Genomic DNA, 17,520 nt, shown 5'->3' with positions numbered 1-17,520 from the left:
CCAATGTAACGTTTTCATATCAATGTCTAGATGTTGTCTTTCACTCTGCATGCTGCTTAATATTGCTGCAAAAAGCACAAATTCTCAAATATGCCTTCAAAATAATCGGTTGCTGGAAATAGGGTTGAAACCTATTAAGTCTGCATCACACTTGGATAACTCCAGTTCTGCTGAGAATATCAATTGCAGGAATATATAGCTTTGCAGTTATTTTGACTGCATTAAGATAACTTTCTTTCTTGAATTATTGGACCTTGAGAATTGAACTTCTGCTGGGCTTGAACATTTAATTTTGATAGAGAAAGGAATGAAGTAAAAGTTCAGTGGCTGTAATTCTAATTTTTTTTGCTGCAGCTAAAATTTAGTTAAGCCTTGAAGTAAAACTACTACAGTGTACTCACACACTTGTGAGAATGCACTTGAAGAAATAGTGCAAAATGCGTTAACTTTTTTCGGTTATCCTACAGTTAATTTTCCTTTTGGTCCATAATTCCTAAACTCATTTAGAGGGTCCAAACTAAGCCAAAATATTACCAGGAATTATTTTCAGAAATGAAAAAAAGTTTATTAAAAGACAACAACTATCTATTACAGACGTCTTCTCCAACACGCTCTAAGCAGGTAAATACGGGATCAGAAGACAAAGCTGTTGGGAAAGATGTGAAGACAACAGGGCCTTATCCTCCAAGTAAGTGTTTATGGTACTGTTACGGCTTGTCAGGATGTTACAGGACATAGTACTTAAAATATTCATTAAACTATTCAAAAAAAAATAATTTTTTAAAGAAAATTTGAAAATGAAATACACATGACTTTGGGGTGATTTTGATATTTTGAGAAAAATAATCTTGTTGAAGCCAAATTTTGATCTCTTCCTGAGCAAGTATAAATTTGGATTTGTTTGCTAATAATGATGAGCTTGGTTTCTTCCAGCTGTCGCAGATCTGCAAAGAATGTTTCCAACCCCTCCATCCCTGGAGCAACATCCGGCATTTTCTCCAGTAATGAATTATAAAGATGGTGTTAATTCTGAGATGCCTACCGGGATGAATAGCTTGGAGAATCCAGTGGGTACTATGACTGCAACTCAATTCACAGAATTCAAAATGCAAGTGGAAGATCGACTGGGCAGTCCTAAGCCTGAAGAAATAACAGTTAGTAAATTTGGAAAGTTGTAGTTGGATCTTGTGAATTCTTTTTAATATTTTTAAAGGAGTTTGTTACCATTTTACAAATGTTTCAATAAATCCTGAATTTTGTTACGCCTTTTTGACTACATGATATCTGTCTCTAAGGCAATTTTTTATGATTCTATGTATTATAGGATTTCTCGTATGTGCACAAGCCCCCAAAAGCTAAGGCTTTTGTTGGGTCTTCAATGTTTGCACCACTGAAGGCTGTGCCCAGTCAATGCCTTGCTCCACTGAAAATGCCAGATGCCTGCATTTACCGACCATCATGGGCTATTCCTCCAAAAATCGAACAACTGCCTGTACCACCACCTGCTTCATTAAATCGGGATGGATATGTGTAAGTGCTGGAAAACCTTTGTGGCAAGTTACATGCATGGAACTGGGTAGGAACTACCTAAGTATAGAAAATATTTCTAACTTTGCAAGTTAAAATTTGAAAAAAGTCTCTCTTAAAAGAGGTACCACCGTGTGGAGCTGGAGGAACACGACGAGCCAGGCAGTATCAGAACAACAGGAAAGCTGACGTTTCGGGTTGGGATCCTTCTTTAGAAATTGGGAGGGGGTGAGGGCTCTGAAATGGAGAGAGAGGGGAGGGGTGGTGCTGGGCAAGGAGGGTGAATTTGCAATTGGTGAATGTAAGTAGGCAATGGTGCTGTTTGGTCAGTAAGTTGGGAGGAGGGTGTTGGTGGGAGAGAAGACAACAGGTCAAGGAGGCAGGGATGAGGTCGGGGTGGAGAGAATTTAAAGCTAGTAAAGGCTGCATTGAGAACATTGGGTTATAGGCTCCCAAGTCAGAATATGAGGTGCTGCTCCTCCAGTTTCTGGGTGGCGTCATGGTGACACTGGAGGAGGCCCAGGATGGACATGTCATCCAGGGAGTGGAAGGGGGAGTTGAAGTGGTTTGCTCGACTTACATTGGAGAAGCATATCAACATTTTTCTACAACTGGCTCTTCTTCTTACAGCAATGTGCCTAGTGTTGGGAGTCTGACAGAAGATTATATTCAAATGAGCACTCCTCAAATGAGCACACCTTTGGCAGTAAGTTCTACTGCACCTGCCAGCAACAGTGGTGCTGGTGTGTTGCCATCTCCAGCAACCCCTCGTTTCTCTGTCCCAACACCTCGTACACCAAGGACACCACGAACTCCACGGGGTGGGGGCACTGCCAGTGGGCAAGGATCAGTGAAGTATGACAGTGCTGATATGTGTTCTCCTGCTTCAACGCCCTCAACTACGCGGCCATTGAACTCCGTGGAACCAGCAACCATACAGTCAATTCCACAGGCACACAGCTTGTATGTTACGCTAATCCTGTCGGATTCAGTAATGAATTTCTTCAAAGATCGCAACTTTGATAGCTGCTGTATCTGTGTTTGTAATATGAATATCAAAGGGGCAGATGTTGGTTTGTACATCCCAGATCCAACCAATGAAGCCCAGTGTGGATGCACCTGTGGATTTAGTGCTGTCGTAAACCGCAGACTTGGATATAATGCAGGCCTCTTTCTCGAAGATGAATTCGATATTTTTGGGAGGACATCTGAGATTGGTCAAGCTGCAGAAAGACGATTGATATTGTGTCGGAATTCTGTTGTTCCCCAAGGATTTGATGGGTCAAAGAGGCTACAAGACCTAACAGCAAGCTTAATTTTCCTTGTACAGGATCAGTGTACAGGACCTTTCACTTCTCTAAGTTCTCTGGACTACATTTCCTTAGATAGATCAGCACTTCAATCAGCAAATTGGAACTATGACAAACTGAGAGCAGATAATAGCGATTCTTGCACAGAGTGTTTCAATGCCCTGGAGCAGGGTCGACAATATGTGGATAATCCATCTGGTGGAAGGATAGATGAAGCACTAATTAGGAGTAGGAGTTTGCACCCATGGCCCAATAGTAATGGTAAGTTTTCTGTTGCAATGCAATCTCAATATGTAATTTAACTTTTTTAATCTACTGAAATTATAATAAGTACGATTTTTAAATTTCCAGCAAATTTTGACAAATGTCGTCTTCAAGATATTGAATCATTGTAACAAAATGTTTTTCAATCTATTGTGCGAGAAAGGCTTTAAAGCAAAGTCCTGAAGTCATCAATTTGTGCTATCCCTTACTCTGGAAAATGTTATAAACATAATTTATGCTGAAGCCATGCATTGCCATTGTTTCTACAACAGTATTTGGAAATGGGAATCTATAATATCTGATATCTAAAAATGCTACAGTTTTCATGTTGCTATCAGAATATGCATTGATATTTTAGGCCTGTACTGAGTGTTATATCTGGGAATGGGGAAGCTTGGTTATGGACAGTAGTTGGGTTTTGTTTGTAAAGGGGAAGTCTTGGTGATAGAATTTTGGGTTTGAGTATCGTTTTGGACCGAGTTATTAAGGAAATTTTTTTGTTCCACCACTTTCTTGCCATGTTAATCTGTATGCTTCTCGCTAAGGTTTATTGGTTAAATTAATTTTTGGGGCACTATCGAGAGAGGGTTGAACTTGAAACCTTAAGCATTTCAAGACCTAGACAGAGTTTTACTTTGTTTGCTAGAGACGGGAAAATTATAACTGACCTGCTATTTAACTGCTTCATCAATTATGAATGTGCTGTCCTTCATTATAGAAGATTCATCTTGCAGCTAAGGCTCAATTATATTCAACAATATAGTTTGGGAACGTTAGAGAATTGGAAGGAGCTTTGCATTGAAATGTATAAACTTGTGATTTTTTGATTCTGGTCGGATTGTGAGGATATCATGGGTTCTTCTGACTGCAGTTTAGGATATTGGTTTATGAGTAAAATCAGCACGAACGTACTTTGAGGTTCATATGGCAAAATAAATTTGAAAAGTTTGAAGCAGTCTTATGTACTAAAGTGAACTAAAACTTGCCTTTTGTAACTGAAAGAGATTGATGAAGGCCACTTGACAATGATTGGAAATCAAATGCAAAGGAAATTAAGGTAGATTAAATTAGATAAACTCTTCCTCAGACCTGGCCTTGACTATTGTGTTCAAGTCTTGGCACGTACCTCAGGAAAGATTTTTTGATTTCATCAAAGGTAGAGCAGATTTCCCATAGTGTTACCAGATTTTAAAGGATTCAGTGTAAGGATAGGTGTATGCATTTAACTTGAGTACCTGGCGTCAAAGTCATGTAATTGAGGCGTTTTGAAAATACATAGGCCTGGATTTTATGGGTAATGTTTGAAGAAGGCAACCTATAAAGATCTTGAGAGCTGAGAGCCCTGGATGTTTGGAATCCAACAGAAAACATGTAATCAAAACAGCTAATCAGCCAATCATATTGGAAATGTTCTCAGACATCAGATTGAGGCTCTGATCAGCTATGATCTAATTCAGTGCTGAAACAAATGCAAAACTGAATATACACTTCATGAACCAGCTATAAGGACCTGTGGTGAAGGACACTAAAATTACAGCATAAAAATATTCAGCCCATCCAATCTCATAAAGTACCTATGAGTAGGCGCAATTAGCCAACCTGTTCCGATGTCTCATTGCCCTCCTCGCTTTCACTCATCTGTCAAATTTTACCCTGAACTACTCACCCATAAGCCATGAAGAACAACTCCCCTTTGTTTTATGCAGTTATGATTCCACATACTCACTCTCGCCATTTCAAAAACTGCTAAGTCTGTGGCCCTTTACTGCAGACCCAACAACCATTAGAAACAGTCTTGTTTTCACATTCTCCATCTGAATGGTTTGAAGTTTTAAGCAATAAATATATCACCCTGTAAACCCTAACATTTTAAAAGAACAGCCTCAATTTTTAAAATAAATTAATTTTTGTATTTGCAATTTCCAATACCAGGCAGCATCCTAAAACTTGTGTTGCTGCTGCTTCCAAACCACAGTATTCTTTGTGCAGTACTGAGAGATTGTCTTTAAAGAATAATTTCAGTAGTGACTATGACCATCTGGCCCTTCATGCTCATGCTTGTTTTTTGCAAGAGCAACTTTAGCTAGACCTACTCCCCTTTTCCTGTCGCAATGTAATAATATTGGACTGTTACCTTAAAATAGGTGCCCTATGTTTCCCCTGCCAGAAAAGTGAAGAACTAATTTAGATCTTTGATTTTGAATATCAGTATCAAATTCCTTCTCCAGTATCTCTGAGGAGAACAACTTTCCTTTTCTAATCAATCCATGTAACTAAAATACCTCTACTGTGGAGCCATTTACAAATCTTTTTAAAACCAACTGTACAACCTTCATGTCCTGCTGAAAGAGCAGTGCCCAGAATTTTATTATTTTATGATGTCTGTAGAAATTGACCTTAAAAAGACTTAAATTGCAGGACCTACTTACAGAATCACATGACTAGGTTTCAAGTTTTAATGTTTGTAGTAACAAACTAAAAGCAACAGTGACGAATTTTGGGATTACAGCAACAAACGAAAAATGAAGTCAGACAGTTGAGTAAAGAACTCTTAAACCGTCACTAATTACAGAAAGTCAAGTAACTTGTGAAGAACGTCAAGCAAAGATGTTAGTGAAATAAGAGATGATATATTGCCCTTAATTGCTGGAAAAACTGGTTGAAAGAAACTGAGGGCCCCTGCACTGATCTTAGAAATTTGTTTCAAAGCCCAAAGAATTAGAAGGAACAAATCTTTCAAAGCCTGTGCTGAAATTGTCCTTTGGTTGAAGTGTTTAGGAACCTGATTAAATTCCATATCACAATATCTTGACTACATTGCTAACCCTGAAATGTTGAGTTCTGACTGCTTTCTAAAGACTTGGGTGTAGCCCATGTTCTCTAGAGCCAAAACTTGATTGGAAAGTCTTCTATCAATTTATGCTTTCAACAATTTGAGTTAGTCACCAGAAACCTGGTGTTTGGCGAGTTAATCTTTTGTTTTTCAGAGTATTGGCCAGTAAAGGTATTTTATCTTTTTTGTTCTTTATAAATAGCATCTCTGCCAATTTGAATGTTTGTTGGGAATTAAAGTGGATGTTGCTTTAATTCTGGTTTAAAGCTTAGTTGTTGGCCAGTTTTGCAATTTGATCATGGTTTAGTTTTGACCTTATTAAAGAAAACTAGTGAAAGTGTTTTCTACTTTTGGAATACCGTATGCAGGTCTCCCTCCTATAGAAAGGACTTATTTGAACCTTCCAAGTTCCACAAAGATTTACAAGGATGTTGTCAGGGTTAGAGGGTTTGAGTTGTAGGGAGAAGTTGAATAGGCTGGAACTGTGTTCCGTGGATCATTGGAGGCTGAGGTGGTGGAGAGGGGTGTGCGACAACTTCTTTTAAAGTTTATAAAATCGCGAGGGACATGTTTAGGGTGAATTGCCAAGGTCTTTTCTCTCGGGTGAGGGGAGGGGGATCCAAAACTAGAGGGCATAGTTTTAAGGTGAGGGGGAAAGATTTAAAAGGGATCTAAGGAGCAACCTTTTCACAGTGGATGGTGCATACATGGCATGAGCTGCCAGAGGAATTGGTGGAGGCTGGTACAATTACAACGTTAAAAGGCAACTGGTTCTGTATATGATTAGGAAAGGTTTAGAGGGATATAGGCCAAATGCTGGCAAATGGGACTAGAGTAATTTAGGATATCTGGTCACGTTGGACAAGTTGGGTTGAAGGGTCTGTTTCCGTGCTGTACAGCTCTGTGACTCTATTCTGGATAGCAATTGGTCATTTTGATTGAATCCAAGCGTTCGTACTAATAGTGCGAATAGTGGAATTCAATTCCTAGCACTTTCCTCATGTCCTCTGTCTTGACATTAAACATAATTTTGTAGGCAACTTGTACTCTCCAATTACAAGGCCAATATACTTGCCCATTCCTACGTGGGAAAACAATCAAAAATCCCCTACCACCATTTTAGTTTATTATTCTTTCACAGAATGTCAATATCACTGCAAAGTCAGAGTTTCGTGGCCCATTCTTTATTACCATTGAGGAATTGCATTTGTCATTTGATGAAGTCCAGTATGCTGGATTCTATTGCAGAGGTTGTAGCACAGCAGTCTGAAAATCTTCATGCGATCAACTAGAATCAAGCTGGCTTTTTAAAAGGGAAATCATGTTTGACTAATTTATTCATATTATTGAGCAAGTATCAAGATAAAGGGCAGCCAATGACTGTACTGTATTTGGATTTCCAGAAGGTATTTGTCAAGGTGTCACATCAAATGTTATTAGACAAAATAGCAGCTTATTGTGTAGGGGCAACATATGGACATGCTTAGAAGAATTGATTGATAATCAGAAGCAGAGAATGGCATAAAATATTTTTCAGATTGACTGCATGCTGTGAGGAATCAGTGTTGGGACCTCTGGTTCACAATCTGTATAAATAGCTTGGCTGAAGCAGACTCTAATGTACGGCTAAATTTGTCAATAATACAACGACAGGAAAATAAGTTGTCTAGAGAACATCAGTGTATAAAGGACTATGGATAAGTATAATGAATGGGAAAAAGCTTTTAGCAGATCACAAATTGTGCAGCAAAATGTGAATCCTGGAAAGAAGAGAACATGTTTTGCTGCTATGATAGAATTTCTGAGTTGCAGAGAAATCTTAGTGTGCTAGTCCCTGACTTATCAAGTCAATACGCATGTATAGCAAGCGACAGATGGGAAGAGAAATGCAATGTTATTTGTAGTAAGCAGAATTCAATATAAGACTAAGAATATTTTGCTGTAGTTGTGCAGAATGTTGGTGGAATGCTGTGCATAGTTTTAGTCATGTGTAAGAAACAAAATAAATCTATTAGGAACTGTTCCAAGAAGGTCGCTTGACTGATTCCTGGATGGAGGGATTATTTTAAGAGGAAAGGTTAGTCTTTCCATATTATCTATTTGAGAATGAGATAAAGTTCAACAGGAACGCAAGGTCTTCTCGAAAATTGACAGCATGAATGATGAAAGATGCGCTCTCCTTGTTGGAGGAACTAGTATGAAGGAATATGGATTAGGAATAATGGGTCTCCCATTTAGTTGGAGATGGGGAGGAATTCTTCCTCTTAGAGGCCTTTGGAACTCTCTGCCCTGTAGAGCAGCAGAGGTTCAGGGCATTCATTATTTTTAAGGGAGAAGTAGAGTCATGCAACACGGGAGCAGACTTCTTCCAACTCGCATACACCGAACAGCTATCCAATCTGACCTAGTCCCATTTGCCAGCATTTGGTCAATATCCCTCTAAACTCTAAAAGGTATCTGAACGGATGTAATTATATTTATCTCCGCCACTTCCTCTGGCAGTTGTTTGATCCATGCACCACCCTCTGCGTGAAAAAATTACACCCGGGTCCTTTTTAAATCTTCCCCTACCCCCATAAATCTGTGCCCTCTGGTTTTGGACAACTCCGCCTGTGGCAAAAGATCTGGCTATTCACCTTATCCATGTCCCTCATGATTTTGTATACCTCTAAATAGCCACCCTTCAGCATCCAAAGTTCCAGAGGGAAAAGCTCCAGCGTATTCAGCCTCTCCCTATGACTCAATCTCGTCTTGTTCTGGCAACGTTGTTGTAAATATTATCTGCACGCTCTCAAGTTTAATAGCATCCTTCCTATGGAAGGGTGACCAGAATTGTACGTGGTATTCTAAAAATGGCATCATAAATATCCTGTACAGCAGCAATATGACGTCCCAATGCCGACACTAAATGTTCTAACCAGTGAAGGCAAGCATGCTAAACGCCACATTCACCACCCTGTTTACCTACAACTTCATGTTAAGGATATGTGCACCTGCATCCCCTGGTTTCTTTGTTTGGAAACACGCCCCTGTATAAAATCCTGCCCTGGTTTGCCTTACCAAAATGTAAACCCCCACATTTATCTAAATAATCGCCATTTGCCATTCCTCGGCCCATTGGCCCATTTGATCGAGGTCCTGTTGTACTCTGAGAGTGTCTTACTTTCCACCACACTGCCTATTTTGGTGTCGTCTGCAAACTTATTAACCATGTCTGCTATATTCACATCCAAATCATTTATACAAAAGACAAAAAGCAGTGAGACCAGCAGTGATCTTTGTGGTACATTTCTGGTCACAGGCCTCTGGTCCAAACAGTAACACTCGACCATCACCCTCTGTCTTCTACATTCAGTCCAATTTTGTGTCCAGTTGGCTAAATCCCCCTGTAGCCCATGTGACCTAACCTTACTAACCATCTACCTTGTCGAATGCTTTGCTGAAGACCCATGTAGATAATGTCTGACCAGTGCCGCCGCCTTCAATCTTGAGTTTTATTTTCAAGAAGTTAGTGACCCCCAGTTTCCCATGCACAAACTATGCTGACTATCTCTAATCAGTGTTTGCATTTCCAAATACATGTGTATCTTATACCTCCGAATCCCCTCCAACTTAGCCACCATTGACGTAAGGCTCACTGGTATAGTTCCCTGGCTTTTCCCCTCAGCCTTTTTTCAATAACAACTCCAAATTAGCCTGGCCTCAGTCTTCACCCATGCTGTCAGTCAATGATATAAGTATCTCAGCGAGGGGCCCAGCAGTCTCTTTCCTAGCCTCATACACAGGTCTGGGAAAATAAATCTACCTTTATGTATTTTAAGATCTCCCACACCACCTCTTCTGTAATATGAACTCTTTTCAAGGCATCACTATTTATTTCCCCAAGTTCCCTAACTTCCATGTACTCCACAGTAAATATTGACATGAAATATTTGATTAGTATCTTGTCCATCTCCTGTGTTTCCATGCATAGACAGCCGTGTTAATCTTAAAGGTCTCCTGTTCTGTCCCTAGTTACTCTTGGCCTTAATGTACTTATAGAATCTCTCTGGATTCTTCGAACTCTCTCTATGCTAGAGCTATCTTATGTCCCCTTTTTGCCCTCTCAAATATACTCCTATTGCTGTTGTACTGCTCCAAGGATTTACTTGATGCCAGCTGTTGCAACCTGACATTTTTCTCTTTTTTGCTTTCAGCAACGCCTCAATGTCTCCAGTTGTCCAGCGTTCCCTACACCTACCAGCCTTGCCCTTCACGCTAACAGGAATGTAGTGCCTGAGGCCTCGTTATCTCATTTTTAAAGGCCTCCCACTTCCTAACTCTCCCTTTACCTGTAAACAGTTCCCTCGATCAACTTTTGAAAGTTCCCGACTAACACTGTCAAAAATTGGCCTTATTCCAGTTTAGAACTTTATCTTTTTGATCTGTTCTAACCTTTTCCATAACTAATAAAAGTGGAGATCACTTGCTCCAAAGTGCCCCCCCGCCCCCCACTGACACCTCAGTCACTTGCCTCTGCAGCATCTATCGTCCAACTGCTTAGATGGCCCTCTTTTTCGGTTGCTGTCCATGTTGTTTTCAAGAAGAACTGTCTAACTATTTATCTTTGACCAAAAACATGAAGTTCACCATTATAACCGCAGATAAGAATTGGGATTTTGAACTTCACAGAAAAAGACCAAGCTGCAGAATGTTTTTACTTCAATGAATTATCCAATGTTCAAATATATATGTGGGTAATTTTAACTTCCAAACATCAGTGGGTTTTGGATAGCTGGAAAGTTGAATTTCTAAAATTTTAAAAACAGATGTCCAACTGTTTATTGAAGTCTCACAAGCCAGTTTTAAAACCAGCAAGGCAAGGGGTAGATGAGCAGCAGGCTACTTCAATGAAGAAAGATTGGACAACTCAGGACTCCCTAGGTGTCCTGGTACATCAATTACAAAAAACTAATAATCAGATACTGAGAGTAATTTAAGTAGATTCTTGATTAACATTGGAATCATCAGCTATCAGTGATGAGCAGAAATGTGGATCTAAGACCACAAGGATATCAGCACAATCTGGTTGAATGGTAGAAATGGCTAAGATATTAAAGCAGAACCAATTGCTGCTTCTGTTTTGGTGTGTTTTGTATGATATGTGTTCCCACCGTGCTGTTAGGAACTTCCAAGGTTTTGAGCGACAGTAAATGAGCAATTGTTTTCATTCCATATCGGAAACGTGTGGCTAGGAAAGAACCTTGCACATTGTGGCTGCAGCCCTTGCCCCTCTGAGCGATAGAGATCATGGGTTTGTAAAATGCTGTCATGGTAACCTTGCTAAATTCAGCTCTACATCTTGTGTCTAATGCATACTGCTGCATTGGTGGAGGGAGCGAATGATCAGGTGTGATCAAGCCAACTGTTTTGACCTGAATGGTGTCAAACGTCTTGAGGTGGACCTCTACTCCACTTGGAAACTGAAAAGTTTTCTATCGTGCTTATTGCTTGCAATTTATAGTTTAACTTTGGGGATTCAGGAGATCAGCAGCTTGCTTCAGAATTTCAATGTGATTAACTCACGATTGCCTAGAAGGTAGTTAAGAATGATCTGTGTACAGTAGACGAGGAAAAGCTGTTCCAGTTTTAAAAAGGTTTAAGAACGAGATGACAGATTTAATGATTTTCACGTGATCAGGAGAAAAAAGACTGAACGTATGGTTGAATTCTGGACTATTTGGAAATGTGCAGGAGGCAGAGTCAGTTGAGGCGTTCAAGAGGGCAGTAATGATTATGTGAATAGAAACAGCTTGTAAGGGTACACTAAAATGTGACAAGAAATAACGCTGAAAATTGAGTCACAATTTGGCAAATTCTCTCAGTCCCATTGGCCTGTTTTCACTAAATCAGACTGATGATGGCTGTCGACAGGTTTAAGTTTTTTCAAAGCAAGCTTTGGCTTGGATTGAAAGTCTTAAAGCGTTCACAGTTTAGGTTCTTGCGGTGTACAAGGTAGACAAGTAAGCTTCCAGGTTTTCATTTAGTTAGCCAAGAGAGTGTTTTAGGAAGAGAAACTTCCCTTCATGAGCTTTGGAAGATTTTTTTTCCTTCATGGTAGACGGGAGGAGGTTGTGGTAGTGGAGGTGTGCTTTTCGGATTGAAGGTCTGTGGTCAGCAGTATGCCGCAAGGATTGGGTGCTGGCTCCATTGCTTTTTGACATTTATGTAAGTGAATTACATATGAATATCTGACGTATGGTTTATACATTTGCAGATAACACCAAAATTGGTGGTGTAATGGACAGCGAAGAAGGTTATCTGAGAGTACAATGGGACTTTGATCATATGGGCCAGTGGATTGAGGAGTGGCAGATGGTATTTAATCTAGATAATGTGAGGTACTACATTTTATTATGGCAAATCAGGGCAGGACTTGTACACTTAATGGTAAGGCCCTGGGAAGTGTTGCTGAGTAAAGAGATCTCGAAATGCAAGTCCATAGTTCCTTGAAAGTGGAGTCACAGGTAGACAGTTAGCGAAGGTGGTGTTTGGTATGCTCGCCTTTATTGGTCAGTGCATTGAGTATGGTAGTAGAGACATCATGTTCCAGTCATGGTGAAACCAAATTTGGAATACTGCATTCAGTTTTGGTCCCCCTGATATAGGAAAGATGTTGTGAAACTTGGAAGGGTTCAGAAAAGATTCACAAGGATGTAGCCAGGGTTGGAGGCCTTGATCTATTGGGAGAGGCTGAAGAATTGCCTGGGGATACTTTGCCTGAGTGCCAGATGCTGAGGGTGACCTTATAGAGGTTTATAAAATCATGACGGACATGGATAGGTGAACAACCAAGGTCTTTTCTACATGGTGGGGAAGTCCAAACCTAGAGGGTATAGGTTTGAAGTGAGAGGGGAAAGATTTAAAGGGGGCCTAAGGGGCAACTTTTTCTCATCGGGTGGTGAGTGCATGGCATGAGCTGCAAGAGGAGTTGGTGGTGGCAGGTGCAATTACAACATTTAAAAAGCATCTTGATGGGTATATTAATAAGAAGGTCTGAGTAGGAATATTGACCAAATGCTAACAGATGGTGCTAGATTTATTTAGGATATCTGGTCGGCATGGATGAGTTGGACCAAAGGCTCTGTTTCTGTGCTGTACGTCTCTGACTCCTGAGATATTGAACCAAAAGCAAGACTGGAAAGGATTCAGCACATGTCTCTGTAGTCTCTTCCAACTAGGTTTTCCAGCAGTTAAGGTTAAAACCCCATTTTTAGTCTCCTTTAGAGCTTTGTTTAGCTGTTTCAAAAATTATGCCTATGTTGAACTGTTGACCTAAACTCCTTTTAATCCAGACCATGTTAACACTGTTCTCTACCTTCCATTTTTTTTCACCATAGTCCATCAATATAGTAAAGAGCTTCAGCATTACCAAATAATGTCAGTCTCTGCCTTGTGCTTGAATTTGGTTTCCTACCTCCCTCAGTTCCATGTTTCAATCCCTCTAGTTGACTCTCCGTCTCTCTTGTCGCACAAAAGCAAGTGAAATTCTGTGGCTGTGCATTTATCCCCCTGTTTGTCTTCACAGCTCTAGAGAATTCAACCGCATAATTCTTCTACGACACCCCTCCTGTGCTGCTATGCTTCCTGCAACTGTTGTTGCTGGTTTCCATATTTGCATATTGGTTGAAACCTGAGCATCTCAATATTTTCTCTTCACACCAGTAGAATTCTCCAGGAATTCTTGTATAGCTCCTCTTCCTTACCTCCACATTGCTTGTTGACGTCACCCACAAACATAAATACTGATTCTGAATTTACAGAGAACATTCTCTACACCATATCTCTGTTCAATCAGCAATACCTATCCATATTTTTCTACTGATTTACTTTCGATTCCCTCCACTGCATCAGTGTTGTGATATTGTTTATTAATTTTAAGTCTTGAGTAAGCCTTAATTTTCTTAGCGCAGCATTGAAATAGCACCGGTGGTAAATTTGGTCCTTCATAACTTAGTTTATCACCTTCCCGGGTCTGCCTGTTAGATGGCATCAGATTTATGGCCTTGGCATTGTTCCTGATGCATTAAAAACATGATACTTGATCTGGAGGCTATTGTAGCAGTACAATATTGGATTGATATATGAAATGTATCTAATTTCAAAAGGTGTCAATAAATATTACATTCACTTGTTGTAAAATGGACACTGATGGCAATCACAATGTGTGCATTTCCTTGTTGGCTTCCTGGTAGAAGAGGTTTCAGAATTTTTCAGAGTGACAGGAATGGAGCAGAAAGTGTTTTGTTTTGATTCCAGCTGGATGATCCCCTTTCAGATGATTTAAGTAGAGCAGCTATAGATGAATGCATTGAGTTTAAATACAGGTAAGTGTTTTGGGTCAACTTCAGTTTATGAAGGATGCTGGAGAGGAATTTGACTAAGAAAACAATGGAATAGTAGAATCTGGAGTGATTAAAAGCACAAATTAATTACAATAGTACCTGACCTGAGCATTTCATCAGCTGAGGTGTTGGTGGAGTTGGTGATAGTACATAGAGTTGTAGTAGATGATGAGTCTCATGATTGAGAGATGGGGTTGAAGGCTGAGTTCAAAAATCAGGTTTGGTTCAAGCTGAAACAGGTGAAGAGGGATTTAGAGTTTGTGGCGAGGAAGCAAAATTTGTGACCGGGAAACAAGACAATAGTTTCAATATCCATGGTGGTTCTTTGGAGGAAGCATTGACTAATCCATGCATGTTAAATGAGCTGTAAAGTATTTTGGATAAGTAGCGGTGATGTAGAGTTGGGTGTCATCAGTACCCAGAGAAAAAGGCATTACAGGATGTTTGCCGGCTACAGGGAATTAGTTGAAACCAGACAAGGGCAACTTTGCATACCAGGACTGTGTAGGATAAATTGGAGAATATTGTAGTTGTTGGATCTTGCAGATGTGCTGAGAAGGATACGGAAAAGTAAAGTCACCATGATTACATTCAGGCTGGATTTCATTAAATTTTTACCTCTGTCAAGGTCATTAAAGCAGGTCCAGAAATCTGATTTAGAGAAATTCAAACTTCCGTTCACTGGAAAGAGTTAACACCTGTATGGAAAACATCAGTAACGTGTGTCAAACGTTGGAGGAGGAAGGTTGGAGATTGAGTGCAAGTTTGCAAGGCCAGAAGGATCAAAGACAGATTAATTGCAGATGGGCTTAAGATGACAAATTTCAAAGGGTGAGGAAGATTTAATTTTCAAAAGCAAAAGATAGTTTGTGTACTTCATGGCTAAATATTGATGGTGGTAAATTTGCATCCAGGATTTGGCTTTTTAAAACATTGCAATAACAGAGTTTCTTGTCTGCAGTTCTGGATATAAGCATCCTTTCCTCCCAGGATGTGGTCCGTATGCTACTTTCACTGCAGCCTTTTCTACAAGATGCCATTCAAAAGAAACGGACAGGAAGGACATGGGAAAATATCCAACATGTGCAAGGACCTCTCACCTGGCAACAATTCCACAAGATAGGCAGAGGATCCTATGGTAAATTCCAGTATTCACTTTTATACACAGTAGAAGAAAATTCTGAACCACGTTTGGATTTTTGCTGTTCCTATTTAAGTTGCCTCCCAAGATATAATCTAGCATTCACCAAGTAAGCATTTCAATTATTCTGTTTCCTGATGATACCAGGAGATATTTGTGAAAGTTTAAAACATTTTCTACATTTTGTAGACTCTGTTCTATCACTTTCATACTTGTTAAAAACATGTACTGTAGAATTATCCGGACATGCATGTTAAATGAGACAAATGTTCACAAAGCTCAACATGTGACAAAACAAATTGTGTGGAACAGTGGAGTTCCCATTTAATGGGACAGTGGGACTAATATTGGGAGTTGGGCCCTTGGGATGATTGCACCTAAACTCCTAAACTTGGTTAAACATGATTTCCCTTTCACAATGCCATACCTGACTGCCTGATTACCTTGAACCTATCTAAGTGCCCTTTTTTAATAATAGCTTCTAGTATTCCTGTGTCAAATGTTAAGCTGATTTACCTGTGCTTTCCTGTTTTTGATACTATGAGCAGTTTTGCGCCCCATAGAAAAGGACAGATATGCTGTTGTTGGAGGGGGTCTGAAGGAGGTTACCGGAATGAAGGGCTTGTCATATGAGGAGCAGTTGAGGATGCTGGGTCTGTACTTGGAGTTTGGAAGGATGAGTGGGAATCTGAATGAAACTTGCAGAATATTGAGATCCCTGGATTGAGTGGACCTGGAGAAAAAATTTTGATGAATAGGACAGACTAGGACCCAAATGCGCAATGTCAGGGAAGGGATGACCCTTTAGAACTGATGAGGAATTTCTTCACCCAGAGGATGGCTAATCTGTGGAATTTATTACCGCAGAGAGCAGTGGAGGCCAACTCATCGAGTGTATATAAGGCAGAAATGGATAGGTTTTTGATATGAGGTTTAGCGGTTACGGTGAGGAGGCAAGAGTACGGGGTTGAGGAACTTATCAGCCATGATTAAAAGGTGGAGCAGACGTATTGGGCAGAATGATATAATTCTACCCCTATGTCTTATATTCTTTTTGTCCCTGCCTTTTTGAGTTCAAGATGCACACGCTCAATTTTCTAAACTAACTGAACCTTTTGGAAAACTGAAACCAACATATCAAGTATCTCAGTCACTGCTGCTTTGAAGACCCAAGGGAATCTCTACAGGCATCACAGGGGTAACTAAGGGATAGTTGTTCATCTATGATCCTCTCAGAATGCTGGTTTTGTCTTCCTTTTCAAAGCAACACATTTTGTAATTGAAAATTTTTTAAAATGTCAATAAGTACTTTAGGGTTCTGAGACAAAATATAAACAACATACATGATGAAACATGAGTAGATTATATATAGATTTGCAAAAAGATAGAAGTTAACATTTTATCCATCAGGACCTGGGAGCTTGTCAGTCCACAGCTCCCACAATTTGTTTAGTACCACTTCCCTGGTGATTGTGCTTTCTTAAGGTACCTCCTTCTGTTCCATTTCCTGATTTACAACGATTTCTGAGCTGTTACTGGTATCCTTGAAGACCAATGTAAATTGCCAGTTCTATTCATCTACCATTTCCATTATTATTAATTATTCCATTATTAATTTTTCAGGTGCATTTTCTGTAGAATCAGTGCTCCCTTAATGTTTATGTAAGCATCTGTGGAAGTTCATGCTTTCTGAATTTATTTTTCCAGATGGCTTTGTCACCTTTTTCTCCTCCCTGTTAATCTTTTAACCATTAATTTCTGTTTGTTCTGCCCAATCCTGTAAGCAGCCACTCATTATTGCATAACTTTTTCTTGGTTTGATACAGTCTTATAACTTTTTAGTTCATGACAGTGGTGAATGTTGTAATAATCCTGATCAGACTCAATAATTCCAAATAAAATGACACAGGAAGAAATAGAAACAAAAAAAACTGCAGATGCTGGCATCCAAGGTAGCCAAACAGGAGGCTGGAAGAACCAGGCAGCACCTGGAGGAAATAAGTCAACGTTTCAGGCATTACCATTCTTCAGGACTTCACTAGTAGAAAATTGAAATGGAAT

At 39.7% G+C, this 17,520-nt stretch overlaps 1 protein-coding gene across 2 annotated transcripts in view; it reads left to right on the top strand.

The window, feature by feature from the left end:
• LOC125464043 (mediator of RNA polymerase II transcription subunit 13-like) overlaps positions 1-17,520 on the top strand; it is a 208,633-nt gene that overhangs the window by 170,106 nt on the left and 21,007 nt on the right. For both annotated transcript variants that reach the window (XM_048556028.2, XM_048556027.2), the window contains exons 14-18: positions 595-688; positions 934-1,154; positions 1,325-1,530; positions 2,158-3,098; positions 15,280-15,456. In XM_048556028.2, the coding sequence (XP_048411985.1) occupies positions 595-688; positions 934-1,154; positions 1,325-1,530; positions 2,158-3,098; positions 15,280-15,456 (1,639 nt within the window). The remainder of the gene's footprint in view (positions 1-594; positions 689-933; positions 1,155-1,324; positions 1,531-2,157; positions 3,099-15,279; positions 15,457-17,520) is intronic.

Source organism: Stegostoma tigrinum, chromosome 26 (genome assembly GCF_030684315.1).
Source record: "Stegostoma tigrinum isolate sSteTig4 chromosome 26, sSteTig4.hap1, whole genome shotgun sequence".
In the NCBI taxonomy this organism is placed as follows: Eukaryota; Metazoa; Chordata; class Chondrichthyes; order Orectolobiformes; family Stegostomatidae; genus Stegostoma; species Stegostoma tigrinum.
This window is presented reverse-complemented; position numbering and strand designations above follow the sequence as displayed.